This window comes from Eubalaena glacialis, chromosome 4 (assembly GCF_028564815.1).
Source record: "Eubalaena glacialis isolate mEubGla1 chromosome 4, mEubGla1.1.hap2.+ XY, whole genome shotgun sequence".
NCBI lineage: Eukaryota > Metazoa > Chordata > Mammalia > Artiodactyla > Balaenidae > Eubalaena > Eubalaena glacialis.
This window is the reverse complement of record NC_083719.1, coordinates 120253534-120280808: the sequence shown is the minus strand read 5'-3', so window position 1 is coordinate 120280808 and position 27275 is coordinate 120253534. Positions and strand designations below refer to the sequence as shown.

The window sequence follows — 27275 nt, the reverse complement described above, 5'->3', positions numbered from 1 at the left end:
GGTGTGTAACGAATCCTGGACTCCACCATCTCCTGAGTAATCCTCATCTTTCAACCTTTGACCCTACCATCTTCATATGAACAGAAGTACTGGCAAGGAATTTGCTCAAAAAGAAAGGAAACTGAAGAATGAGGGCTAGCTTGGAAGCCATAGCCTCGCTTTAGCACACACCTGAGACAGTTCAAGCAAATTGTTAAGAGCTAAATAAGATGATATTCATGTAGACAAGTTTGGAGTTCCGCTAGCAAACTGCCCTGTCTCCCCAAAACATAAACCCCCTCGCCATGCAAATCTCCATGAACTAAATAAAAATGGTCACAGCTCCAAGGCCGCAAATCTGACTTTTCTTTCCAAGAGAACTACTCTTAAAAAAGACCCCATGCAAATCCAAAAAAAAAACAGGGGCGGACCAGAGAATTTACTTTTTTGAAACAAAGTTACCTAAGCACAAAATACATGAGATGATAAAATACTGCTTTAAAAAAAAAAAAAAAAGACTAATGTCAAGTACTGGTTGGAATAATTTTTTTTTCATTTCACATTAAGGAAGGATGACCAAAGTGCTTCAGATGCTAACATTTCAAATCAGTGATGTAAGGAGGACGTCGAAAGGCAGGGTAAGAGACTACAGAATCAAGGTCAAGGGTGAGAGAAACAGGAAAACAGATCTCAGTTTGAAAGGAAGAAGCACAGTCTGGTGATTAGGGTGATCTTGACCAGCTGCATGTGCCTTGCAGTGGACAGGCGCGACAGCCGTACAGTGTGGCTGCATCAGGAAGGGACAAAGGCAATGCGGGCAGCAAGCGTGGAATGAGGGACCAGAATGAAGCTCCAGCAGAGAGTAACCAGAACACATCCACAGCACCACGGAAAGATTAAACACTTTATTCAGACACTAGTAAAGTTTCTTACCTCCTGAAGCTGAGATTCTTTCTTTTTGGAAGACAAATTCAAGTGTTTTTCTAAGATGCCACAATACTTCTCTGTCTCCTTGTCATACTTCTTTTTGGCTTCCTGGCAAAAACAAAAAGAGGAAAGGAGAAAAAGACTAAAATGTTGCAGGAATGAAAGCAACCTGGGTCAAACTCTTCCTGCTCATCTTCATGGCTTTGTCATTCCCTCAGACCCAGAACAGCAGCAGACCACCCAGCTCCTACTCTTCCAATAATGCCATGAAACCAAGCAACCACCCATCAACAACAGCCCAACCGTTTTGAGGGTCTATCACAGAGGCGCCACTACTATGCCAGAAATGAGGTAAATACCAGTATATTCAGAGTGGCAGAGCCAGGATTCCACCTTCTAAAAATATCAGTTGTAAAACAGAAATCTCTAGTTTCTAACTCACAAGGATGTTCAAAGCCAAAGGAAGAAGGGAAGTTACCTGTGAAGCTAATCCCCAAACAGGAAGATCTACTTACACCTTAAGTGGGACAAGTCTAGATTAAGAGTAGATCCAGCTTTAACTGTGTTCACAAAGTATGTCTTAATTTGTAGACCTAAATATTCCTTGACACAATAATATCGCATACGGGTCTTTAAGCTGAGGAATAATTCAAAACAAAGAAGACATTATCTTCCCAAATATGTTCACTGTGGCACCATTTATAATAGCAAAAAAAAAAAAAAAAAAAACCAGCAACAGCAACATTGCTGCCCAAGAATAGAATTTGGGATAATTAAAGTATGGGGCATCCAATAAACATAACTAGGAAGGCTAGCATGATACAAACTCGGTGCATCCTACAGAGAATGTGTCTACCTGCAGACAAACATTAGATGGGAAGATACTTCAGTGAAAATACTTGAGTTAAGAAAATGGGATAATGGGTGATTTTTTTTCCCTCCATTTGGGAAATGTTTATTATCCTATATTATTGCTTTCAAACTAAAAAAAATATATATATCATATTACACAGAATAATCCCTGCTCCCCCAAAGTCACTGAAGTTCTATTTCTATTCCCTATTTTACAGATAAGAAAACTTAGATGTGGGAAGTTAACTTCTGTAAAAAGTCACAGAGAGTGACAGAGCTGGAGTCCGGGCCCAGGACAAGCTGCCTCCAAGTCCACATTCTCAGCCACACCTGGAAACACTGTCATAGGTGGTCTCTCTTCCCTCCACATTTCAGTGGGGATGGCGGGCAAGGGGGCTGAAAGAAGGTCTACCATGGCCTGGTAAACAAGATCAAATGTACTAACTGGGTGCATCATTCCAGCTTTTGACTCACGTGGAGCCCACAGCAGATATTTTTCTGCAACTCCAAGGCTTACAAGAGGAGAAAAAAATTTGCGGCCAGATAAGGAAGCTCAGATACATCTCTTCATTTAATGACGATATAACAAGCAAGCACTCTGTGTTAGGATCCTTCAGGCACTGGAAATATAATACAATACAAGGCAGAAACGGCCCCACCCTCGTGGTGGGGATGTTCCAGCAGAAGGAGAAACACAGTTAACCAGTAAACAAACAGCCTGATTCCAGACCTCCGCAGGTGCCACGAAGGAAACAAACAGGGTGCAGTCCCAGAGATTCTTGCAGATAAGTGCTCCAGAGAGGCCTCACTGGGGAGGGGAAGTATGATCCAAGACCTGCTCACCTCGTGAGGGGCAGAGTGGAGCCTTCCAGACTGGTAAGTGCAGATGCTCTGGGCAGAACACACTGGGCCTAAGCGTGGAGGCATTACCAAGAAGCCGTCACCGGAAGCTCTGAACAGCACCCGTGATGTCAGAACACCATTTATCTGGTCAACGGCAAGATTCTTAAGCCTCACAGAGTGGGCAGAATCATCATATACCCATTTGAGCTGGTATGTATCCATTTCTACAAATCTGAATTTTGCTGGAAAGTTTTACATACACAAACAAACATGCAGAAGCATGTGAAGACAAAGCTGGAGGAGACATTACTCCTTCAAACGAGGAGAGGTACAGGCAAGACACTTGACTCAAGCAATGCTTTTCCGTCACAGAAGTCAGCGACTTTGAGCTGGGGTTCCAACTCTGCCTGATGCTCGCACAGGCACCCCACCAGCCTCATTGACAACCCCCAAAAGAGAACCCGGCGCCAGCACAGTCCAGTGGGCCAGAGGTGAGAAAGGGCTCAGCAACATGAGTCACTGGCATTCTGTGACTTTCTGGCAACGCGACCTTTGGGGGAATAACTCCTCTAGGATTGAGATCATGTTCTTAAGACGGGAGGGTGGTAAGACTCAGTCACTCAGGTACCGAGAGGGTGTTCCCCTTCCAGGAAGTCCACGGTGGGTGGTGAAATGGATCCAGGACAGAGTTAGGATCCTGGAAATTATTCCCAACTCCATACAAACCACTGCATCTCTGGGACTCAGTTCCCTCATCTATAAACTGAGGATGACTAGACGAAACAATGGCTCAAGTCTCCCCTTTCAGCTCAGAGACTGTCTAACAAAAAAAGCGTAAGAACACTCCTCCCATCGTAGGACTGTCAGGACTAAGTGAGGTAAACCATATCCAGTGCTTGGCAGAGTGCCTGGCACATGGAAAGTGCTCGATAGAATTCAGTGCCGATGATGGTGGTGGCAGTCATGGTGGTGGCGGCAATGATGCAGTCCATCATCTAACCCCACCTCCTCATTAGGACACCACTTGCTTTCCAAGTTCCACATCCACGAAGGCGACCCGTCACAGCACCCACCACAACTTGCGATCATATGCTTATTCATACCATTCTGTCCAGTGCCTTTCTCCCTGCACACCATGAGCATGGGGACCACATCTGCATTTACCCTGCACCGAACACCAGTGTGGAGCACGGTGCCGGGCACACAGCAGGCTCTCCCCTGTTTTTTATGAATGAACTGTGTGTATCGAACAGAATGGTTAACGTCAAATGATTTTAGGACAGTGTTCTGAGTGGCACTTTGTAGGAGTTCACTCATTTCTTCCTCATAATAACTCTGTAAGGTAAGCACTCTCAGTATCCCCATTTCTCAGCTCAGGAGACGTGTGGAGAAGGTCAGTAACCTCTCCACGTTTACATGCAAGCGGCACAAGTGGGATTTGGACTCAAGCAGTCCCACTCTTAGCCACTCTCTCTGATGTCTATTCTACTTTCACTGGAGAGCCCAGCTTCGGCTGCAGGAAAAATAAACTCCCCCAAACTCAGAAATCTAAAAGCAGGGCCACAGCTATGCCAAGCCCCAGGGTCCGCCCTACCCCAGAACAGCCACGTTAGCACAAGAATGCTCCTTGCAGGCAGCCTTCACCCCCAGAACTCTAACTTCTGCTTCCTGCAAGTAGCAACAGGTTGTTATAGCAACCGAAGTGCACCAGAGCCGGGAGGAGGAGGAAGGGTAATTTTAGCATCACACAGGCAGACTTCAGAAGTAAGGTCTTTGAGGTATTCCTGAGTCTGCTCCCTAGATGGCCTAGTAGAGGGGTTGTCTCTTTGTGTTCTCTTAAACACACGTAATACTGTGATATACATGTACGGGGATGGGGGGTGGGGAAGAGGAACAGGTAGACTGAAAAAAAATAAAATAACGAAGGGGGAGGGATGAGAAATCATCTCCAACGTCATCACCTCATTCTTCAACAGGAATGAGAGAAGAGAATGTGTGTGAGGGGAAACATGTTTTGGTGAGTGACTATTTCATATACATTTTTTCATTCTTGTGTTTCTCACCATTTATAGCCCCCAGAAAAGTACCTGCTCCTGTCACTCAGATCACTGATACTAACCCCAAAGGAACCCACCGAGCCTTCCGCTCCTCCTCCGTGGTAACTATGGTAACCCCCACACCGCCCCGCCGCCACCGAGGGAAGAGGCTGGAGTGAGAGGCGTCAGGAGACGCCTACTGGAGAAGTGACTTCTGGAAAGATAACTCAGTGAATGGGTCTGCTCCGCCTCTGCCTCCAAGCTCTTCAGAACCTGCAGAGCCACTGTGTGTTTGCGGGAGGGGAAAGCACAGGCCCCAAGGCCACTTAAGAGACGGTGCTCCTTGGGTCTGAGAACTCAGGGAGGGTCACTCGGCATTTTCCCATCCATCCCTGGGCTTGTTCAAAGTCTCGGACAAAATCTTAGCGGAATAAGACTTCCTTTAAATTATACATTCCTTAACCTCTGATAGAAGACCAACGTCCAATATCTTCATAAATGAAAACTGTAAAATTGGTAGGGAAGTGCTGTAAAAGTGGAAGAAAAATCTTGGCCATGGTCCCTCCTTCAAACTAGGGCCATTCCTCCCTCTGAATAACCCTGACTGAACCGAACATCTCTGTCACGCCCTAATCATATTCATTTTTAGAAAGCAGATGCACTTAGTTGGGGGCTGAGGGGAGAGCCCACTTCGTTACACCTCAGCTATGTTTTTCCCACCTACAGGCAGGCATCTCTCAAGGCCATTTCACAACTGAGTAAAATCCACACCTTCTCCACAAGTAAGAGGGTGATGTTGCCCAAAACCCCCTGCAGGTGGCGCAAGGGACTGCGGCCGAATGACTCAGCTCCAGAAAAAAAAAACAAACAGGAAGAAAATCTTGAAAATCTTTTTGCTTTCATTGATTCCAATGAAAACATCTTGCCCACAGGTGGTCTCTAACACTCTACTGAAGGTCAATCTCGCTAGGGTTGTCTAGTGATTTAATCACAGGGCGGGGGACCCCAGAGAATCCACCTTTAAAAAATGAAAAAAATTCCCTTCTCAGTCTTTCAGTAACAGGTTAGAGTCAGCCAACTTTCAGCTATAGTCCCTCCAGGTCAGCTATAACAAATGGTGACCTCTGGGTTGAAGCAGTCCCGCTTTCTGACTTGCACAGTGTGTAATATATATTTTTAAATTATTTGCCAGGATTTTTTTAAAGCCAGGAAATTTCATATGAAACTCTTTAACTTTTCAGTTCCTCTTGAAAAAAATGTAAAGGTCTAACGACAGAGGGCTCCTTTTCATACACAGCTAAAGTGGGCTAAGAAGAGGGTCCCCATGCCCACAGGGGCCTATTTGCAACCCCTGTCCTAGGCTCCAGTCCTGGACCTCCACAAACAATATAATTCCATGGTGTCCAAACACACCAGGTAACTACTCACACAAAAGAGGCATGGTTTCTACCTTTGGATGATTTATGAACTAGCACAACACGATTAGATGTCAAAACACTAGAATGACAGCTCTGGGGTTGACCCCTCAGTCTTACTTCAGACACTTGTGAAGAACAGATGAGCTGGGCTCTAAGCTTATTCGCCCTGGATTCCCTGAAAATGGTGGGCTTAGATTTTCTGAAGAAGGTGTTGTGTTTCCCAGACCTTCTGCCCTAAAATCCAAGAACAAGGCTTACGAAATTCTCACCTTGGCAGCCCCAATCTGCTCCTTTCGAAATTTCTCCAAGGGAGTGATGAGCACTTCGCTGGCATTCTCAATCTGGAGAGGAAAAGCAGAGGGGTCGGGGAGGGGGACAGAGAAGCAGGGTCAGTAAAGAACCGCAGCAGTCCTGGCACAAAAGGCCTCCCCATGCTTCAGTATAAGATCTCAGTGAGCACAATGGTGCACGTGTCACCTCTTCCTTACACCTGAACCAACAGCATGCCAAATCGAAATCTAGTCATCAGTCCAAAACACGACATTCTTCCTGTGCATGAGTAAGAGAGATTCTTTAAAAATAAAAACGAGGACCTCTAAAAACGTAAGCAACCACATTGAAGGCAGAGCGGAACTGGTGGCAGAGTAGGGTCTAAATTTCAAGCTTCAGGTGACATCTTCTTGTAAATGCTCATTCAGCCAAGTTATATTTAAGTAGATATATTTAAAGTAGGTCAACATTGAGTCTAGGTTAACCCTCCCCCCCAAAAAACCTCCACTTTTGGTGGCATGAAAACCACCCAAGCCTGATTCTGTGTAGCCCTACCAGTTCTGGACGGGGATCAGGATGCTTGTGCCTCCTGGCCACTGGCTGATTTTCAACTTCATCTCACCGCGCTCACCCCCTCAGGTCCTGCCCTCAACTAAACGGTCACCCGAACGCACCTCAAATGGGCCAAACCTGCCCCACTTCTGAGCCTTTGCATTTGGCTGTTCCCTCAGATGCTTTGTCCCCAAATCCTTGTGTGCACAACTCATTACTTATTGTAATTCAGGTTTCAGCTTAAAGGTCACCTCTTTAGAGAGGCCTTCTCTGACCACCAATGCAATCTAAAGAAACTTCCCACTACCCCACCAAGTGTTTTCTTCAGAAGATGTAAGCCAGCTGAAGTTTTCTGGTTCAGCATTACAAGACGTGCACATGCATGCACACACATGCACACACACGCACACACACGCACACACACGCACACACACGTCACTCTCTCGTAAATGTTCACTTGTCCACCACCATCCCCAAAACACAGAAGAGTGTTGAAACAAAGGAGCACTCAAACGTTTTTCAATGACTAAATGAAAGAATGATTTCTTGATTGGCTGCCAACTGTGTGACCACAGGCAAAACATTTAACCTCTCTGGGCTCTAATTTCCTCATCTGCAAAATGAGTGGGGTGGATTGTTCCAGCTCTAAGATTCTATGGTCTTTTCTAAGACAGCACAATATTTTACAATCTTTCCTTTTAAGTCATTCATTGCTCACTCGTCACTCAACTAATTATTTCAGGAATCTCGTCGCAACAAAGCATTATTTTTCTAAATCACATGCCTATCCATTGCAATGAAACCAACAGAGTAAATGCCAGAAGCCATAGATGGAGACAGCAAAGAACTAACTAGACAATGTGAGGGGTAGAAGGTGGCAGGTCTCCAAATTTATTGCCATTTGCTTATTCTTCAATTTTGAGAGCACTTATTTTAAAAGAGAGCATTTTAACTCTAGAGTGTTGCAATGTTATTTAACTTGCTTGATTTTTATTGTCATTTGATGTTGCTTTATTGGCTCACTTATTTCAGTCTTTTCCACAAATCAAGTGTAAGTCTCTGAAACTCACAATGGAGCTCTGAGCCACTAAGCCATTGGTTCTCAACATTAGCCGAAGGTTAGGCTCACCTGGGGAGCTTTAAAATTCCCGATGTCCAGGCCACGCTCCAGACCAATAAATCAGAATCTCTGTACTTCGATCCAGGCATCAGTGTTTTTTAAACTCCCCAAGTTGTTCCAGTGGGCATCCATGGGGGAGAATCCAGCCCTAACTAGATGCTAAATATACAAAAGCCCTAACTTCCCACCTGGGAATCAGGACACCCAAGTCCTTGTCCCAGTCCTGCTACAGCACGCTATCAGCCTTCAGGAGACCTCACTTTTCTTAGCTGTCAAACGAGGGACTGCACATGGTGAGGAGTAAGGTCTGTCTGGGTCTAAGATTCTATGACTATGTAATTTCCACTCAGTTCCAAGCACTGTGCTGATATTCGGGGCACAGCAGTCCATTATCTGCCCTTCAAGAACTCATATTTCCTATGGGACACAGACACGTGCAGTGACTATCAGGACACAGCGTGGTACATGCAGAATCAGAGGCACGAACTAGACATGGCCAAATATCCCGGGGAGTCAGGGAAGGCTTCCCAAAGAAGGTACAGCTTTGCTAGGCTAAGCTGAATTGATGATGAAGCTGTCACAGGGTGAGGAGGTAAGGAAGGGGCTTGCGATGGCCAGATACTCAGACGCAGACAGTAGAAACTCGATTCACTGACATTAATAATAAACTTGCAGAGGCAAGCTGGAAAGTATAATCCAGTCATTGTTCCCTTACCCCAGACCTTAGCAATCTGCAGGGTATTCATCGTGATTTGCTCACCATACCCTCCACCCCCAAATAATAACTCTGCCAAGAATCAGACTCAAAAGAATCACTTCCCTTTCTGAGGCACTAGCACGTGCACAAACACACAAGCCTTCCTCTGCCTCCACCCACTACCATCCCTGCTGCTGCCGCCGCCGCCGCCCTCCTGATTCTGGTTCAAGCACCCAGCAGTGAGCAATCAAGGCAAATAGTGTCTCTCTTTGCAGAGCAGAAAGTGAGAGGCTTCTGCTCTGGTTGGAGTTTTAAAGAAATGCCAGCTTCTTTGGTATCACACGCACTTGGGTTTGAATCCAGGCTGTGCTACTTATTAACTGTGTGATCTTGGGCATGTTACTTAATAGCTGTAAACCTTGGTATCTTCATCTGGACAACGGTGATGATAAAGGTCCTACTTCAACAGAGTCATCATGAGGGTTAAAATAGAAAATGCATGGCTACATGTCTTGGTAGAGGCTGTGAACTGAATTGTATCCCCTCCAAAATTCATATATTGAAGCCCTAACCCCTGTTAAATTAAACAAAGAGGCCATTAGATTGAGGTGACTCTAATGCCTTAGCAGCCTACATAAGCAAACCAAAACCTCAAGGTTAAGAAACTGAAATCTAAGAAACTGAAACCAATCACAAACAACTAGACTTTCCCAAATAAGGCAACCGCTTAAGCTAGAGCCAATCAAATAATTTCCTTGCTTTGTTTCCACATCTGCTATATACAAGTCTTTGCCCTACCTCCTGTTGATGGAGTGCTCCTAACCACTTCCGGGCTGGTTCTGCCCAATTTGAATCAATTTTTGTTTAAATAAACTTAAAAATTAAACATGCCTCAGTTTATCTTTTAACACCCGCAATGTGATAGTACTGATATTTGGAGATGGAGCCTTTGGAGATAATTAGGTCATGAGGAGAGAATCCTCGTGATGGAATTAGTGACCTTGTAAGAGACAGGAGAGTTTCCCCAACCCTTTCTCTACCCTGTGAGAAAACAGCAAAGAGGTGGCTGTCTGCAAGCCAGGAAGAGGGCCCTCACCAGGAACCAAATCAGCCAGCAACTTGATTTTGGACTGCCCGGTCTCCACAACTGTGAAAAATAAATGTTTGTTGTTTAAGCCACCCAGTCTATGGAATTTTGTTACGGCAACCCGAGCAGACTAACACAGTAGACTTAGTCCTGAAACCACTGGCTGTTAGTATGGGAAGAGAAGAAAAATCCTCATTGATGACTCTTCCCTGGGCCTCTGGAGCACTGCTGCCTAGAGACAAGCCCACCTGGCGACAAATCAGCATGCAGCTTCATTCCTGATGGCTTAGGAATAAGAGGGAGGCCCAAAAGAGCTTCCTGTGGATCCAAAATCCCTCATCTGTGAATGCTGAACCACATCAGAATAAAGCCTTGTACAGAAGATCTCTCTTAAGAACCTGGAGGTCAGTGTTTGATTCTTGAAGTTGCACACTGCCTCTCTTTGAAGAACTTCTTATAGTTCCCATCATTTACTAAGTACCCCTTGATTGGATGCCTACCAACATGGCAGGCACTGTGTTAGGTACCCTGGAATTAAAAGTGAAGGAGAGCTCTTGGATGGGTTTAATAAGGAGAGGAGGAGGGGAGCAGGGTGGGGCACCTTCATTCCCATTCTGCCAGTAAGGAATCTCAGGCTCCCAAAAGTTAAATAATTCAAAAGATCCACCTTAAGTCATATACTTTATATATACACCTTATAGTGAATCTTTAGGACAACAATGTGGTTCTACGTTATCCAGGGTAACCCTTTAAATATTTACAAAAGGTTTCAAACCCAGCAAGGGTGAGAAGATGAGGCTTGCTCGTGAGCCCAGAGCACTCAAGTGGCAGAGCCTGGACTCAAACCCTGTTCTTCTGACAGCAAATCCTGTGTTCCCTCGATGTGACCACACTGTCCAGGACCAAGGGCAGCCCAGCCATACTCACCATCCGTATCCGTTCATCTTCAAGATTCCTGAGAACAGTGGCAAACTCCTGCAAAGACCTTGCTGAAAAAGAGAAAGGGGCCATGAGGTGGAAGTAGAGTGACAGGCCTTTGGGAACCCTTCCAGATACAGCTATTGTGTTATGGACTGAAATCCCTTAGCATATGCAGAGACCTAAAGACAACTCTTCCCAAGGCTCCCCTTATCTTTTCATCATTAACCATTAAGGATGACCCAGAAATGCAGGATAATCTACCAGGCACTCTAGCTAGGGAAGGGTTTCCTTCAAGGAAAAGACCTGCCTGTTCCTGAGAGAACCCAGGACTGATGGGATGCTGGCCAGCTCCCAGGCTCCAGGCTGGACCGGGCAGAGTTCCTCTTTGGAGTTCAAGGATTTCCTGCCCAGGATTTGACCTCCTCAACCTTTGTTGTGGGGTTGCGTCAGAACCCAACCTTTTCTTTGCACCAGAGCTAAACAAACAACACTGCTGGCATTGGAAGCCACGTCTCTGGCTTTTCCTTGGGTTTCTCCTCTCTGAGTCCTCAAGCCCCTTATTATTGCAACACAGCTGGCAGCACAGCAGTCACATGTGGACAGTCTCTTTCGCCGGAATTATTCCAAAGGGAATAAGCATTGCATACAATAGCCCTAAGGATATTCGAGATATTCATGTAATGCTGGGAAAAACATCTGTATATTCAGGAGTTACAACAATGATACGTTTTCACGGCTCTCAGCTGTCTCCCAATTCCCTCTGCTCATCCCCAGATCCTGATTTTCTGTTTGCTAACAGGGAATCCATAAGCATTTGGTGACTTAATTCAATGTAACTTGCTCAACTCTTGCTCACTTAATGGAGTCAACCAAGATGCCCAATGGAAGAATAAGGTGCAATGACTAGGCCCTGACAAAGACAGGTGTCTTGACACTGCAAATCCTCTGTGCTCAGTGTTTCCCACAGAAGATGGACAGGGGATGGTGAAGAGTGACACGGGGCAGCAAGCTAACAAATGGTAACCTCCGCTCTCAGCCTCTTGTTAAGGAAAATGCATGGGAGAGGTGGGGCCGTGACCCAGACATGGAGCTCCTCTCCCCATCCGAAGGCAGCGACAGCTACATAGCTCTAGCCAACTGTTGCCAGGGCAGAATGAGGGGCCGGCTGCTCAGGCTCCCCAATTTTCAAAGAAGCTAGAAAACTGGAACTTTACATAAATTCAACTTATATGGTAATTCAATTTTAAAAAATGAGTGCCCAAGAAAACATGGTTGCATTAGGACCTCAGCCCATGAGCCATCACCTGCAACCTCTGATCTAACTCTTCTCCCATCTACCCGTGTTCTGCTTTTGCTCTAATTCTAAAGTACTGTGGTTGGGGGAAGAACGTTGCAAAGCCAGCCAGAAGCAGAACGCTAACAGAGGGCGGAGATAGGAGCCCCACAGCGAACCTTCCCGCTTTCTCCTGCAGGCCGCAGGGTGAGAGCCATTGCAATCCCAGGGCTCTGAGGAGAAGCCCTGGAGAGCCCCGGGCCCTGACCCTCACTCAACTCTGCCTGCTCCACTCTTAATACTGACTTCTTAATTTACAACACTTACATACTCCCTATTCCAGGGGAAAGACTCAGGGAGGACATTGAAAGCTGTGGTACACAGTGAACTTTTTTTTTTTTTATAGCTGAATTTATGTTTTATTTATTTATTTTTATATTTATTTTTGACTGTGTTGGGTCTTCGTTTCTGTGCGAGGGCTTTCTCTAGTTGCCGCAAGCGTGGGCCACTCTTCATCGCAGTGCGCGGGCTTCTCACTATCGCGGCCTCTCTTGTTGCGGAGCACGGGCTCCAGACGCGCAGGCTCAGTAGTTGTGGCTCACGGGCCTAGTTGCTCCGCGGCATGTGGGATCTTCCCAGACCAGGGCTCGAACCCGTGTCCCCTGCATTGGCAGGCAGATTCTCAATGACTGCGCCACCAGGGAAGTCCCCACAGTGAACTTTTTAAACTCTTGCATGTGGTTATGACTTACCTATGCACATTTCATCATCTGTTTCTGCATCTCCTATGCACTGAAACTTAAATTCATTTAAGGAATCTGCAAATTTCCGCTTCGCAGAAGACAAATCTAGCAAAAAAAAAAAAAAAAAAAAGAGTAAAAAATATGAATTACTGAAATAAACCTGCTTTCATTTTTCCTGCACTTTTTAGTCCTTTTACTAATACAGCAGCTAGCAGATCTGTTCCTGAGTCCACCTCAGAGCACAAAAGAATGTAAATTCAAAAGAGTGAATACTTGTTTATAACATGAAATAATTCAGAAGTTAATATTTTTGCTACATTTGCTTTAACAAGTCTGGTCCTCACTCTCTAATTCCTCAGGCCACACATCGAGTCCTGCCGCCTCCACCTGACACCAGTGGGGGTCAGTGAAGCTGCCCTCACATCAGACTCAACAAGACTCCCCACCCCAGCGCAATGCACCGGCACTGGGTAGGGAGCTGGCACAAAGGGCTTGGAACTTCACAGGAGCACCCAGACCTCCCCTTCCGACTCAAGGACGCGGGAGGCCCGAGTTCTCAGAACCCTCTGGGCTCCACTCAAAGCAGAGCAGCCGCCAACCTGACGAATCTCCACCTGAACCAGTTTCCTGGGTCACCTCGTTCCACCGCTGCCCCGAAAACAAAGCCCTGGCAATGTTCTGAGTTGGGGTAAAAACACACCCCACACATGGTATCTATAAAGAAACCTCTTGGAGGCCCTTGTCAAATTTAAAAAATAAGCTTTCATTTAAGACAGTAATAAAAGCCAATGATCCTTCCTGAACCCTCAGCTTCTGTTAAGGGTATACACCACCGAGGCACCTTTAAGTGGCCTGACAGACAAGGCTGCTCGGCACAAACGTGCTTAACTTAATTCCATGTGCAGCCTTCCTGAAGATTAGGCTAATCATTCAAATTACCCTCGGACATGTTTCCCTCATTGAAGGGGAAATGGCATTATGTTCAAATTCCCAGAGGACGGAAATATGAGGCATAACTGGCAACGAGGTCTGGCTTTAATAAGGTACTGGGGGGAGTGGAGGGCGGGGATTCTGGCTTCACAGATCAACAGAGCCTCTTGGAATATAAGCATCCATGATCCTCAGCCCTTCTCTTTAGCTCTTAGATTTGTCCCTAGAGGTTAGTGGTCACGTTTTTTCCATCTACTGGTTTGTTTGTTTCCTCTCCAGGTACCTGGCACTGCACCCTGCTCAGTACATGATGAATAATGCACGTGTATGGAGGAGGGGGTTGGGGGACTGTACACAAATCCAGCTGCCAGTGTTGAGTTCACCGATCCCAGTGTTCATCCCAAGCAATGGTGCCAGTGGAAGAGCCAAGCAGGGCCGTCCTGCTGTTCTCAGGTCTGAGGCTCAGACCACCGTATGGATACCAGGGGCTCCTGCTCCGGGACCACCCCCCTCCCAACCTGAGCTCGGATGACGTGGGTCCTGAGCTAGCTGTGGCTTGTGCAAGGCCCTCCGCTCGCTCGACACCAGAAGAGGAAGGCACTTGGAGTGGAGGAGAACACAGGAGCCAACGGCCAGCAGTCTCTGGTCTCTCCCTGGTTCGGTCAATTTAATGGAATCGTTCTTGGCCAGAAGTCCAAAGACGCTGACAGGGAAATCAGGCATCTCTTAAGACTGGCCAACCCAGGCTGAGGAGATCCCCGAGAACACACATCACTCCCTGGCAAGTCAAGAAAGAAACAGATGCATCTGAAAGTCAGAACACTGTGGGGAGGAAGGACAGGGGTGGCCACAGGCAGGCAGGAAGAAAACGAGGGAGAATAATCTTTCCCAGACAAAGACAAAGCCCTCCGAGAGGCCCCATGTGTGGGGTGCATGGAATGTGGGCAGGTGGTACTCAGTCTTGGCTTTGCCAGAATGTTCCCCTGATCAGAACTCACAGAGAAAGGCCTGAGCAAAGAGCAAGAACAGGACTGCTTCTCTATCCATTCAGCAACCCCCCTGTGCCTCCCCAATGGGGCAAGCAGGACTCAAGTTGGACCATCTTCTCAACAAAGTGGAAAACGAGAGAAAAATCAGCCAGGCTTGGGAAAGCTCCCAGCACACACCTGAAAAGCCGCGCTGCCAGGGGCAGCTGCCAGGCAGGATCAAGGAGTGGCTAATAATGCACGATGGGGCCTCTGTGGGGCCTTCCACAGGAGGCCCACTGAACCAGGAGCAGGCCTGTTAGCTTACAACCAGAAGGTAACCTGATTTCCTTGTGCGGTGGCACACAGCACACCCCGAGAAGCGCTGTAGGCCCCACGAAGCCGATAAAGAGGCCGGTGCCCTGGATGGGAGATTAGGTAACGAGTCCTGGTATGGAGTCAATACCGGGCTGTGGGCCCAGGAGGACAGCTGGCTAGAGTGAGAAGCCCAGTTATTGGAATCTGAAAAGGAACTCACCATGGGCTTGAACGACACACGCCAGACACAGCACTCTCTGGGTAAAGGTACAGTGGACACCTGCTGTTTCCTTGTTCAGCATCTACTCCCCGACCTTAGGAACATCATCTCCAGCTTGCTCTGGAGAACCTCCCTTCTCCACTTGCGCTACATGGGGTCCTGGTTCTACACTGGTCAACCCCTTCCCCAGCCCCTTGCCCTCACCCCAACCTCCACTGGCCCCTGGGTTCGAGTTTCAGCTCCACCATTTACCAGCTATGTAACTAATCCTGGGTTAGTCATAAAGTCTCTGTCAACTCACCTCACAGAAGTTGTCATCCTCTGAGTGAGGAGACCTACCTAAGCTGCAGGGCTGTCAGGAGAGCCAGCGAGACACATGGGGTAAGCACTCTGTACGCTGTCAGCTTCAGTTCTAGGCAAGGCTGGGCTACTCTTCCTTAATACATTAGTCCTCCAGTAACAGGACCCAGGGAAGGGAAGCATGATTACCTGTACGGAGAGCTCAGAGAAGTTAAAGGACTGACATAAGAGCACACAACCTCTAAGAAGTGGATCTGCAACTCGACCAAGTCCTCTGAACTGAGGTCCTTGTGGGCACACCACATGCTGCCTCACCCCGTTCAGATCAACTCCTCTCCATTACTTGGGACAACAGAGAGGACATCAAAAAGAGAACACCCAAAAGCCACTGCCTCTTGGCTACTGCCACCCAGTAAGAGTGCTGGCATCTTATGTAGGTGATCATGTTGGATATGCAGCTGCACAGAGACTTCTTTCTGGAGCCTTTCACTCCGATGCACACAGGAATCTCACATGCACATTCCAGTAAGAGGAGAGGAGAAGGCGGGGAGGCTGGCGCTGGGTGCATGCCAAGCTTCGTGGCCCCCTGCTCATATAACCCCACTGTTTCATGTTCAGGCAGTGCAAGACACAGTGAGGAGCCAAGCAGAGGCAATAATATTTACTTTGCAGAAACATCTGTTGCTAGAAAGGCAGAATGCTGGCCAGAGTGGAGAGAAGGCGTGACTGGCAGCCTCCAGGGAGGACAAGGATCTGCTTTACAGAGTAAGTAGGCTCTGCCGCTGAGTGAGGAGACCAGGCGGGTAGGGATATGGAAGCAGCTGGAAGTCTGGGCCCTGACGGGCTGCTCCTAAAGCTGCCTGCTCACTCGGGGACCAGAGAAAAGTGCCCTTCTCTTCCTGGAGATGCCATGCTCTGCCACAGTAGACACTAATTCTGCAGAGTTTAAGAGAGTAAGCCAAGCGTAAACCTTTCTTTCACCAAAACAGCTGGCTTATCCTAATTTTTTAAGTTAGAATATACCTTGATTTACACAAGCTTTACCAGTAATAGCACAAGTCAAGCCACTTCCTTTTTTTCCTTTGGTAAAACTTAACACACATGTGCACAAACACACAGGCTCATGAACACGCACATAATGAAGGACTCAAGGTAACCTTACAATTATATGTATTTTCAGTGCATCTGACCTCCAAAGTTACCAAGATTGGATATAACTACCCTTAAAACGTTTTGCTATTCTGTCACATGTTCCTGGACTTAGAAACTGACTACAGTTAATAAAGACCAACTGCCGAAAGAAGCACTTGCAACAGGATTGGCCTCCTGGCTGCTTAAAACACAAGAACACCAAAGTCCCCAGGCCTTGTTAATCTCTCCCTTCTCTGAAAGCCAATTACACTTACACTCTGTGCCCCATCATCCTGCATTTGGAATGACTCTGGAACTATTCATGAGTGGTTTTGTATCACAATGCACAATGAGTGCCTAGGACAGGGCTGAACAAGGTAGCCCTCAAAACCTGTTGCATCCATCTGATTGGCCACAGCAACACAACTTGGCTTGTCTGGAGTGTCTGAGATTCCCCAGATGAGAGGACCCACGATGAGAGCTGAGAGGTGGACGTGAGTCCGAGAGGTTGCAGCTTTTCCCCATAAGCCCCATTCCCAGGTAAAACTCAACACACTCAAAATGAAATTCTCTCTCCCCTCCTACCGGCTCCCCAGAGAGCCAACCAAGGGCCCCTTCCTATGTCCCTCATTGGGCAAAGGGCACCATCATTCATCCTGCCACACAAGTCAGAGTCAGACACCCATGCGTCGTCCTTGACGGCAATGGTGTCCTTCCCAAGTCTGTCCATTTTGCCTCCTAAGTATCTCGGTTCTGCACACTCCATCACTACCAGCAAACCCTAAACCAAATACCCCCATTGCCTGGATAACTGCAGCTGCCCCTCCCTGGTCTCACCACAACCACTTTTGTCCCTCCGGCAGTTCTCCACCCAATCATGTCGGCTCCAGCAGTGAACCCTGCGACGGTTTCCCAGAGCTCTAAGAACAAAGATCAAAGTCCCTTCCAAGGCCTGAGAGGTCCTGCAGGGTCTGGGCCACCACCCCCCAGTGGGCTCTAGAAACCCTGGCCTCTGCCAGTTCCTGGAACAGGCCCGACTCCTGCCGGCAGCCCTCAGCTCAACAATTCCTTCCTCCAGGAAGCCTTCCCTGACTCGTCTAATCAGACCAAACCCCGCCCCAATTTCACTCCCAGAATCCTATGTACCTCTTCCTCACAGCAATTTTATATCGCTCAGATAATTATTTGATTAGTATCTCCCTGACCTGTAAGTTCCATAAAGGTGAGGACTGTGTCCCTTCATGCTCACCACTGTATCCTCAGATCATGTATCCTCAGAACCTAGCACAGTGCCTGACTGAGAGCGGGTGTCACAGAAAGAACAAAGGGAGAGAGGAAGTCAGGCACTCCACTAGTTCATCACACTCAAAGGTGAAATTCCCGATTTTATGCTTGATGAGTGAAAAGAAGCAGATTAGGTACATTAGGTGAAACTTTCCAACTTATGTAAGTCTGGTTGGAGCTTACATATGTAAGAATGTGTTTACTGTTAACATACAACCACCTGCCCTGATGCTGTCCATTGAGGAAGATCCCCACGGAGCTGAAGAAAGATCTGGCAGCATGCATGTAAAGTAAAACCTTCTCTACACCAAGTGACCAGGGAAAATGAGCTACAAACATGCCAACTGTTGGTCACAGCTAGGTGTCCCCTTTCAGCCCCAGCACGTCCCCAAGCCTGGAGCTAAAACAGATGTAAGAAGCATTCCCAGTTGACTCTTCTCTCTTTCCCCGTATCTGGGCAAGCTGAGAACACATCCTACCAAAACCTGTGCCTGGAGAGAGGCATTTCCCCAGGTCTGCAGGTGGCATTTTAAACTGAGTAACTGTAAGAAAAACAAGCGACGTCCCCTTGTTAAACGCCTGAACCCTACATTATATACGCAAAAAGAAACAGACAATGTCCAAATCTTACAATACTAACATTCGTCTAGTTTCTGTGATGTGCAGTCTTGCCTGTGGCCTCTAGATGGCGAGCAGCTGTATCAGAGAAGGTGTGCCAAGACTCAAGGAGAAACAACAGGGCCAACCTTCAACCTGTCCCACTGATGAAGACACCCACCGGAGAAGCAAATGTCCAGTGGGCATTTGTCAATCAGCAATGGAGGGAGGGGCCCTGGCCTCCGTGGGGGAAGAAGTGTCCTAATACATTCCAAGAAGCTGTGTTGATCTTATCCATTCAAGCCTGAGACATGGAGGAGAAGGGCTGGAGGGATGAAGTCACCACCGAAGTGTCTCTCGCATTCTTTCAAATCTGGCTGGAGAAGACTCGGAAAACCTCTCATCTCTCCAAAGGGTGATATGCCCACCAACCACAACAGCCACGGCACGACATATAATGTGCATTCTGATTACACATCTGCGTGCTTTCCCTAAGGCCATTTCCCCTAGAACTTCATTTCCTAAATGAGGCCATAGCCAGCACTGACTCCAGAGAATCTGTTTTTTCAACCAGAGCACTAAGGGTAATTAAATTTTCAGAGTTGATTTTTTAAATGAAATCAAATAGAGAACAAAGAAAGGTTGTGTCATCCTTTTCCAGATGAGGTTTCTGATTCTATTTGCGTGAAAACATCCTTCAAGAATAATATGGGAGACCAAACCCACCTTAATCTATATCAAAATAACTTTTAAATATATCATGCATTAGTTTATTGGATATTTACTGTGTAACATGTACCTATTAAGCAATTTAAATCATTTTGTCCCTACAACCATCGTACTGAGCACGTATTATTACTCCCATTTTGCAGACCGGTAAACAGACTCAAAGAGGTTAAACAACCTGTCACAGCCACACAGTTAATAACTACAGTTATAACTGGTAGTTTAAGAAACCTGGTCTCTCTGATCCCCAAACTCTTAACTATTATACCATATTGTCTAATTTACTCAAATATTTGAGAATCTAATATCAGTGTGCTCAAAGGAATAAAAAGATGACACGTACACATTCCATATCCTGGAGGAGAACACAATTTAGAAGGGTCAATCTGTGTATACAAACATAAATTAAAGCAGTGCATGCTAAGGCAATCTGAGAGTTAAAAGAAAAAAAAGTAGCCACAGAAGTGTAAGAGGGATACTATTTCAGCTGGGACCACTGAAGGAGGCTTCCCAGAAAAAAAAAAGAATAGGAAGTGGCATTTGAAGTGCACCTTAAAAGTTCAGTAGTATTTGGATATCTAGAAATGGGAGGAGGTGCAGGGCAGGGAGGCAGGGATGGGAAGGTATTCTAGAAGCAGGAATGGGAAGCAAAGAGATGCAAAAGGAGAGGACCTACCCAGAAATAGCAGGAAGCCCAGCTTGATGGATAGGAGATAAGACTGGGAAGAGAAGTTAAAAGGAATTGAATGCCAAGCTAACGAATTTGAACTTCATCCCCAAGGAAATGGAAACCAGATTTTTATACAGAAGAGAGACTAGATCAACTTAAACACTGATTAAGCCTTTCACTAAGAAGCTAGCCCAGAACTTAGTTTGGGAACTTCTACTCTGACTTTCCATCCCACTTCACCCAAGAACACACAACCACGGTCAAGGGGCTTTCTCCCTGTGGGACGACACCTCTCAACCTGGACAATGGTGCCCACCACTCAGCCTGGAGATAAGGAGAGCATGAGGGATTCAAAGAAACTCTGCTCCCTACTAAAAACTCCAAGTTCAGGTCCAGTTATGAGTGATCAATAGCATCATCACTGTATATACATAATTACAGCTGACCCTTGAACAACACGGGGGTCAATCACATATAACTTATAGTTGGCCCTCTGTATTCACAGTTCTTCCACATCTGCAGATTCAACCAACCACAGACCATGTAGTACTGTAGTATTTACAATGGAAAACTATCCACATATAAGTGGACCCACCCAGCTCAAACCCACGTTGTTTAAGGGTCAACTGTATATACAAATGATGTATACAAAGACATTTGTATTTCCCAAGTGCTATATTAGCTTTTCCTCATAAGAATATTGAGAGTTTAAGTGATTACATTTGATCTTTTATAGATAAGGAAATCAAGGACTAGCTGAATGACAGTGCATGTCACATAGTAGGTGCTTAATGAACATTTGCTAATCAATGATCATTATGTTAAGTGAGTCAGCATCAGGCCTACAATGTATAAAAATTAATAAAAATTAATAAAATCTAATTAAAATAGTGTCAGGAGGCCAGAAGGGCAAGCTCTCATGCCCTACAAAGTTAGTGCTCAGGAGGAAAAAGAAAGACTTCCTCTTCTTGCCTGGCAAGAACTTAGCCAATGAGAGACTGTCACAAGTCAGCCAATGAAAAGCCACTATGCTTTGAACTCTCAATTCCTCCAATGGATTCTTTGTTTACTATAGCCCTCCCAGCTTCCTTCTCCCCTCTTTGAAAGGGTTCTCCTCTCCTTGCTGGGCAGGGACTCGCATGTGGCTCACCATGATTGTAGATCCCAAAGGGAAAATCTTTGTTGATTCCAAATAAACCCACTTTGTACTAGAGAAATAACTGGCAGTCTATTTGTTTGAGGTCAAGATTTTGGTGGCCCAAATGGGGATCCAGAGAAGGCCCCCAATGACTCCAAGGCTGGTGAGCAAACAGGTGTGACACCCACTTCAAGCCCATTATTTGCTCACTGCTTTTCTCACCAACCCTGGGGTTTGAGGGTAAGTTTTTCTCCCTCTCTCCAAATCCAAGCTTCTGCCCTCTTTGCGTTTTGAACCTCTGCAGATCTTATTTGGGATCTATTTTTAAGACTTTGTCCTTTCTGGTTAAGGCATTGTTCTATATTCAAGCACTCACCTGGCACTTCAGCCTGATTTTTGAAGTCAGGCTGTTCCAATTCAAACTGTGCTAGCCTTCAGTCCATTCCTTTTGGAATAGGGGCTGTTTCATTGGAACTGTGCCACTTCAGCTTTTGGCTTGATTCCTTTTGAAGTAGGGGCTGGGGCTGTTCTACTGGAACTGTGCTGTTAAGCCTTTGGCCTAACTTCTCGGGGACTGAACTGCTCTAGTGGAACTGTGCTGTTATATCTTTGGCCTGACTCCTTCAGAATTAGGCTGTGTCGTTAGAGCTGTGCTGTGCGGCCTTCAGCCCAACTCTTTCAGGACCAGATTGTTCCCTTAGCACTGGCTGGTATTCGGCCTGCAGGCTGTTTGAGCTGTTTAGGCTGTTTGAAAATTACTCTCTGCTCAAGAGAAAAACCTCTGAGAGATGGGAGCCCAGTTATGTGACTATTTTGAGGGCACTCCCCACATCGGGATTCCAGCCAATTTTGTTTAAATACCACAATCCTTCCTCAGGCGCATTTCTAACTAAATGGACCTACCTAACCAAAGGCAATTTAGAATATCAAAGCCATTATGGGGAACTTTTGAAATCCCCAAACTTCTCTTAAAACCGAATTGGACAACCACAGCTCAAAAATTTCCAAAACTGAATGAAATGCCTATTTTGATTGGTATTTTGAGGCTTCTAAACATTATCAGAAGCCTAAAATTGCCTTTCTGCAAAATAAGATCTTAAGATTAACTGAGACAAACAAATGATTAAAGAAAGATAAAGTGGCTTCTAAAGCCTCCAGCTCCTCTTCCCGGGTTCCTTTGTCCCAGGCTCTGCCTCTGGTGCCATCTTCTTCCTTTCCTTCTATGCCACCTACACCTCTAAACCCTCAATTCCCCCATATTAATAAGTCTCTGGTCGAACTTCCCTTTACCACTGCCTGTTCCTCTAAACCTATCAGAACCTGATCCTCTAATTAAGTTTTCTGAGGATCCAGAGGCCAAACACTTAATTTCTTATATTCCCTGGACTGAAGTTGAACTGCAAACCACAGTCAAAGATTTTCCCAAAGTAACCAAAAATCCTCACAGATTTGCTGGGGAATTTAATATAGCCATTCAAATTTATCAACCTTATTGCTCTGACTTATATCTGCTAGTCATATGCTTGTAGGTGAAGGCCAGGCCCAGCATTGGATGAAAACTGCTAATAGGGAAAATCCTGAAGGTCCCTAGAATTACAACTGGGAGACCAGCCCACTGACTTACTGTATTAACAGGCTCAGGCAATCACTAGGCAACTTCATCAGGGAATTCCTAGGGCTTTTCCAAAGTCTGTTGATCAAGACAAAATTCAGGCATTCAAACAAAAATCTGATGAACCTGTTCATAAGTATTACAACTGACTTCAGATTATTTTTAAAAGAAATTCTGGTCTTCCTTCAGATACTGGTTCCATTCACACAGCTCTTAACTCTATGTTTATTAATGGGCTAAACTGGGACCTTTCCCTTCTAGTAAAAAGGACCAGGATGGAATAGGAAACTATGTCCACTCCAGATTTAGTTAATCTGGCAAACCAGCTCTCTCACACTGTGGATGAGTCACCTAAAAGGAAAACTGCTATAATTCTTAATCTTCAACTACAGCAAATGAAGGCCCCAAAATGAAACCAAAACCCTCCTAGTTTCTGCTATTACTGTAAAGAGCCAGGACATTGGAAAAGAGATTACTACAAATTTAAGCACTTCAGGTACCTTCAGCTCTCAAACCAGCCTTTCCAACGTCCTCCCAATTCTCAATGGCGGAGTTGCAACGAACTATAGAGGCTCTTCCCAACCCTCCTTCTTAATCGGCTAGGAGAAATATTTCTCCAGATTATGGATGAATCTCTTCCAGTCCTGACATTGGAGCTACACTCTCGGTGCTCAACCCCACTATGACAAAACAGCCCTAGCCTCAGGATACTAAATGAGTTCAAATAGTGAGGATCTCTAATGAACCTCAAAAGGTTCCTGTCTCTGAACCTACTCCCTTTTGTGTAGGCTCTTTGAGAGATAACACCCTTTTCTCTGTAGTTCCTCTGCCCCATCCATTTATTAGGCTTAGATTTCTTAGAAAAGTATCATGCTGAAATTTCTTTCTCCTAAAGGGGAAAATAACTCTAGAAGTTGACAGTAGTCATCAAAGCAGCTAACCAGGTGAATTAAATGACCCTTTCACATCTTATATTTGCTCCATTTCTGATGATACTAGGGCTGATTCTGGAAACACTGATCATTTGTCCCTATTGAATCAGCTACCAACCTTCTTAGGGGCAAAATCTCCAACTGATATTGACAAAATTCATAGCGCACCTCGCATCAAGATTCAAATAGATCCCTCAAAACCTCTCCCCAGAATTAATCAATACCCTATAAGAAGCCCTTCAAGGTACAAAGCCCATAATAGAATATTACAAGTCTCAAGGCCTCATTATCCCTTGCACTAGGCACTATTTCCTGTAATACTCTTATTTTTATGGTAAGAAGATCTAAGGGCCGAGGGTAGAGGTTTGTCCAGGACCTCTGAGCAAGAAACAACATTATCCCTCGACACCTTGCTGTTCTTAACCCTCATACATTACTAACATCCATTCCCACGGAAGCAAATTCTTTACTGTAATTGATGAATGCAGGGCATTATTTAGTATTCCAGTTGAAGTTAGCCAGCACCTCTTTGCCTTCACTTGGGAAGAAAAGACAATTCACCTGAACAGTAATGCCTCAGAAATTTATTTCTCACAAATCCTGAAGGCTGATTTGGATGATAAAAAGTTCTCTGGAAGTTCTACTTTGTTGCTATAGGTTGATGATTTACTTCTTTGTTCTTCTTCTCAAGCCTCCTCACTGGAAGATAACATACACTTGCTAAAGCTTTTAGCCTTAAAGGGACATAAGGTCACCAAGAAAAAACTGCAGTTTGCCAAAACCCAGGTTCAATATTTAAGGTATCTGATATCAGAACAAAGGCTACACCTAGATCCAGATAGGCTTCATGGTGTCTTAAGTTTCCCAAAACCCAAAACTAAGCAACCAACTGTGAGGTTTTCTCAGGCTAGTTGGTTATTACTGAAACTGGATTCCAAATTTCTCTCTAATGGCCAAACTTCTGTGTGTTTTACTGAAGAACAACCACCCTGACCTAATTTTATAGGAAGAACCAGACAACACAGCCTTTTAAAGCCTTAAAGGAGAATTTAGTGAACCCACTTGCCTTTGGGCATCCCATTTATCAGATTCCCTTTTTCCTTTTTGTATAGGGAAATGAACGGAAGGGAACATCCTTGGGGTACTCACCCAAAAACATGGGGACCACCATCGACCAGACAGCATTACAGCCAGCAACTGGGCGCTATGGCACAGGGAAAACCCTCTTGCCTTAGAGCCATTACTGTCATTGCCCTTTTGGTTAAGGCCAACAAGAAAATCATTGTGGGATCCCCTTTAACCATTTTTGTACCTCATGCAGTAGAAGCCCTCCTGAATTTTCATCACACTCAACATTTCTGTCAGCCACCTCACCTCCTATGAAGTCCTTGTGTTAATTGCTCCTCACTTATTACATTATAATACACTTCACCTAGCTACTCTTCTCCCCTATGTCACCGAAAAAGTCCCTCACAACTGCTCAATGCTGATAGATCACCTCCTGACTCTTTGTGATGACCTGTAGTAAATTCCTTTGGGTAAGGTTAACTTCTCATGGTTCACTGATGCTTCTTATTTAAAAGATGACAATGCGAACGTTGTGCTGGGTGTGCTATTTCAACTCCTTTTGATATTGTTGAGGCAACATCTTTACCTATGGCTACCTCAGCCCAACAGGCTGAATTATACGCTCTTACACAGGCCAATACGTTCGGCAAGGGCAAAACTGCCAGTATTTATACTGATAGTAGATATGCTTTCAGAATAGCTCATGATTTTGGAATGCTGTGGAAGCAACATGGCTTCCTTACTTCCAGGAGAAATAAAATTTTAAATGGCCCCTATGTTCAGGAATTATCAGTTGTGATACTTTAACTCACCACGTTAGTTATTATTAAGATTCCAGGGCATTCTAAACTTGATTCTCTGGAAGCTATGGGAAATCACCTGCTGACATTTCTGCAAGGAATGCTGCCCTTAAAGAAACCAAGAGTAGCCAAACCTCTGTCATAGTCCAAATAAATAGTTCCCCAAATGTAACTTAGAAAAGCTGGCTAGAGAAGCCTAACAACTGGCCTCAAAAAAGGAAAAACAAGGTTGAAAATTAAACAATCGTTGGTTTGATAAAAAGAGAAAGCACTGGTTCATCCCAAATAACAACCAGTCCTACTGGAGACTCTAAAATTCCCACTCACTCCTCACCACTGCACATCCATTCAGCCATTGGTCTACTGACAAAATGATAGCATTTGTGAATCAATATTGTTGGGAAACATTAACAAGACTGCAAGAAGTGCCTACCTCACTTGTCCCACTTGTCCAAAGTACAACCTAGGGAAGCCTGGGTACTGCTCTTCAACATTTTAAACTGCCTAATAGATCATTCAAGTCTGGCAAATAGATTTCATACAGCTTCCTCCCTCTTGTTGATATAAATATATTTTAGTCATTGTATGTTTTCATACTGGACTGGATGAAGCCTCCCCTTGCAGACAGGCTACTGCCTCTTCTGCAGCTAAAGTTCTTTTGGAAAAGATTGTCCCTACCTGGGGAACTCCTCTCAACCTTCATAATGATCATGGAACCCACTTTACTGATCAAGTACTTCAACAAGTCTGCACTGTTTGGCTGGTTTTATAACACTTTCACTGAGCTTATCACCCTCAATTCTCTGTTTTAGTCGAATGCACTAATGGCATTATTAAGACTCAACTGGAAAAATTTGTAGAGGCCCTCCAAATACCTTTGCAAAAAGCATCGCCATTGACCTTTCTAAATCTGGGATCCACCCCTTCTGAAACTCAAACTTTCACCCTTTGAGACAGTCGCAAGATGCCCAATGCACTTGGCTCATGTTTCTTTTAACTCACAAATGGTAAAAGGAGAGCTACTCCAATATTGCAAAGGCCTAATTGCTTCTATTAAAAATAACCATTTTTGGATAACTAATAAGAACCTGCTGTATAAAAAAATAAATAAAATAAAATTCAAAAATTAAAAAAAAAAAAAAAAACCATTTTGGTAGAGCAGTCTTTTCACAGTGCACTCTCAGGAGGTGAATACCTTAAGTATCACACCTTGCAACCTGGATGTTTCATTTACTGGAAAAGACACCTCCAGAAAGACTCTCTTCACTTCACTGGAAAGGCCCCTATCAGGTACTACTAACTAACCTTTGTGCAGCCGAAATCCAGGGAACAGACTCTTGTATTTACATAACACACCTAAAGAAAGCAGCAAACCAAACTGGATCTGCACATCATCTGGTGACCTGAATGTAAAGATTCCCCGGAACTGAAGCAGACAATATCTGATGAGACAGCTTTTCCAAGATATCTGGACCAGGACTGCAGAAAGTTTGTCTGCCAAACCTTTGATGATGACACAATATTTCAGATGGTATCCAATGACTATGATCTTGATAACACATGGACTTTAGATAAAAGTGCCTGAGAGTTCCCCCTCCTACCCCTCCTTACTACTTGGATGTGACCTCAGTAGGTTTCTGTGCACTTTCCCTCCGATGTGGAACACTACACTCAGAAAAGGTCCTTCCTTACATTGAGGGACAAAAAGCTGCTAAAACCGGAAAACCTAACTCTTGACCAGTGATGCTTTCAGAGAAGGATCTTGATCAAAAGGGGGAAATGAAAAAATTTATAAACAAAAACCTCAATTAAAATAGAGTTGGGAGGCCAGAAGGGGGAGTTCTCACACCCTACAGTGATAGCAGA

At 45.2% G+C, this 27275-nt stretch overlaps 1 protein-coding gene across 6 annotated transcripts in view; it reads right to left on the bottom strand.

Annotated features, from left to right (window-relative positions):
* ARHGAP26 (Rho GTPase activating protein 26) overlaps positions 1 to 27275 on the bottom strand; it is a 496856-nt gene that overhangs the window by 367809 nt on the left and 101772 nt on the right. For all 6 annotated transcript variants that reach the window (XM_061189774.1, XM_061189777.1, XM_061189778.1 and 3 more), the window contains exons 2-5: positions 12728 to 12823; positions 10709 to 10770; positions 6325 to 6396; positions 913 to 1014 (exon numbers count right to left, since the gene is read on the bottom strand). In XM_061189774.1, the coding sequence (XP_061045757.1) occupies positions 913 to 1014; positions 6325 to 6396; positions 10709 to 10770; positions 12728 to 12823 (332 nt within the window). The remainder of the gene's footprint in view (positions 1 to 912; positions 1015 to 6324; positions 6397 to 10708; positions 10771 to 12727; positions 12824 to 27275) is intronic.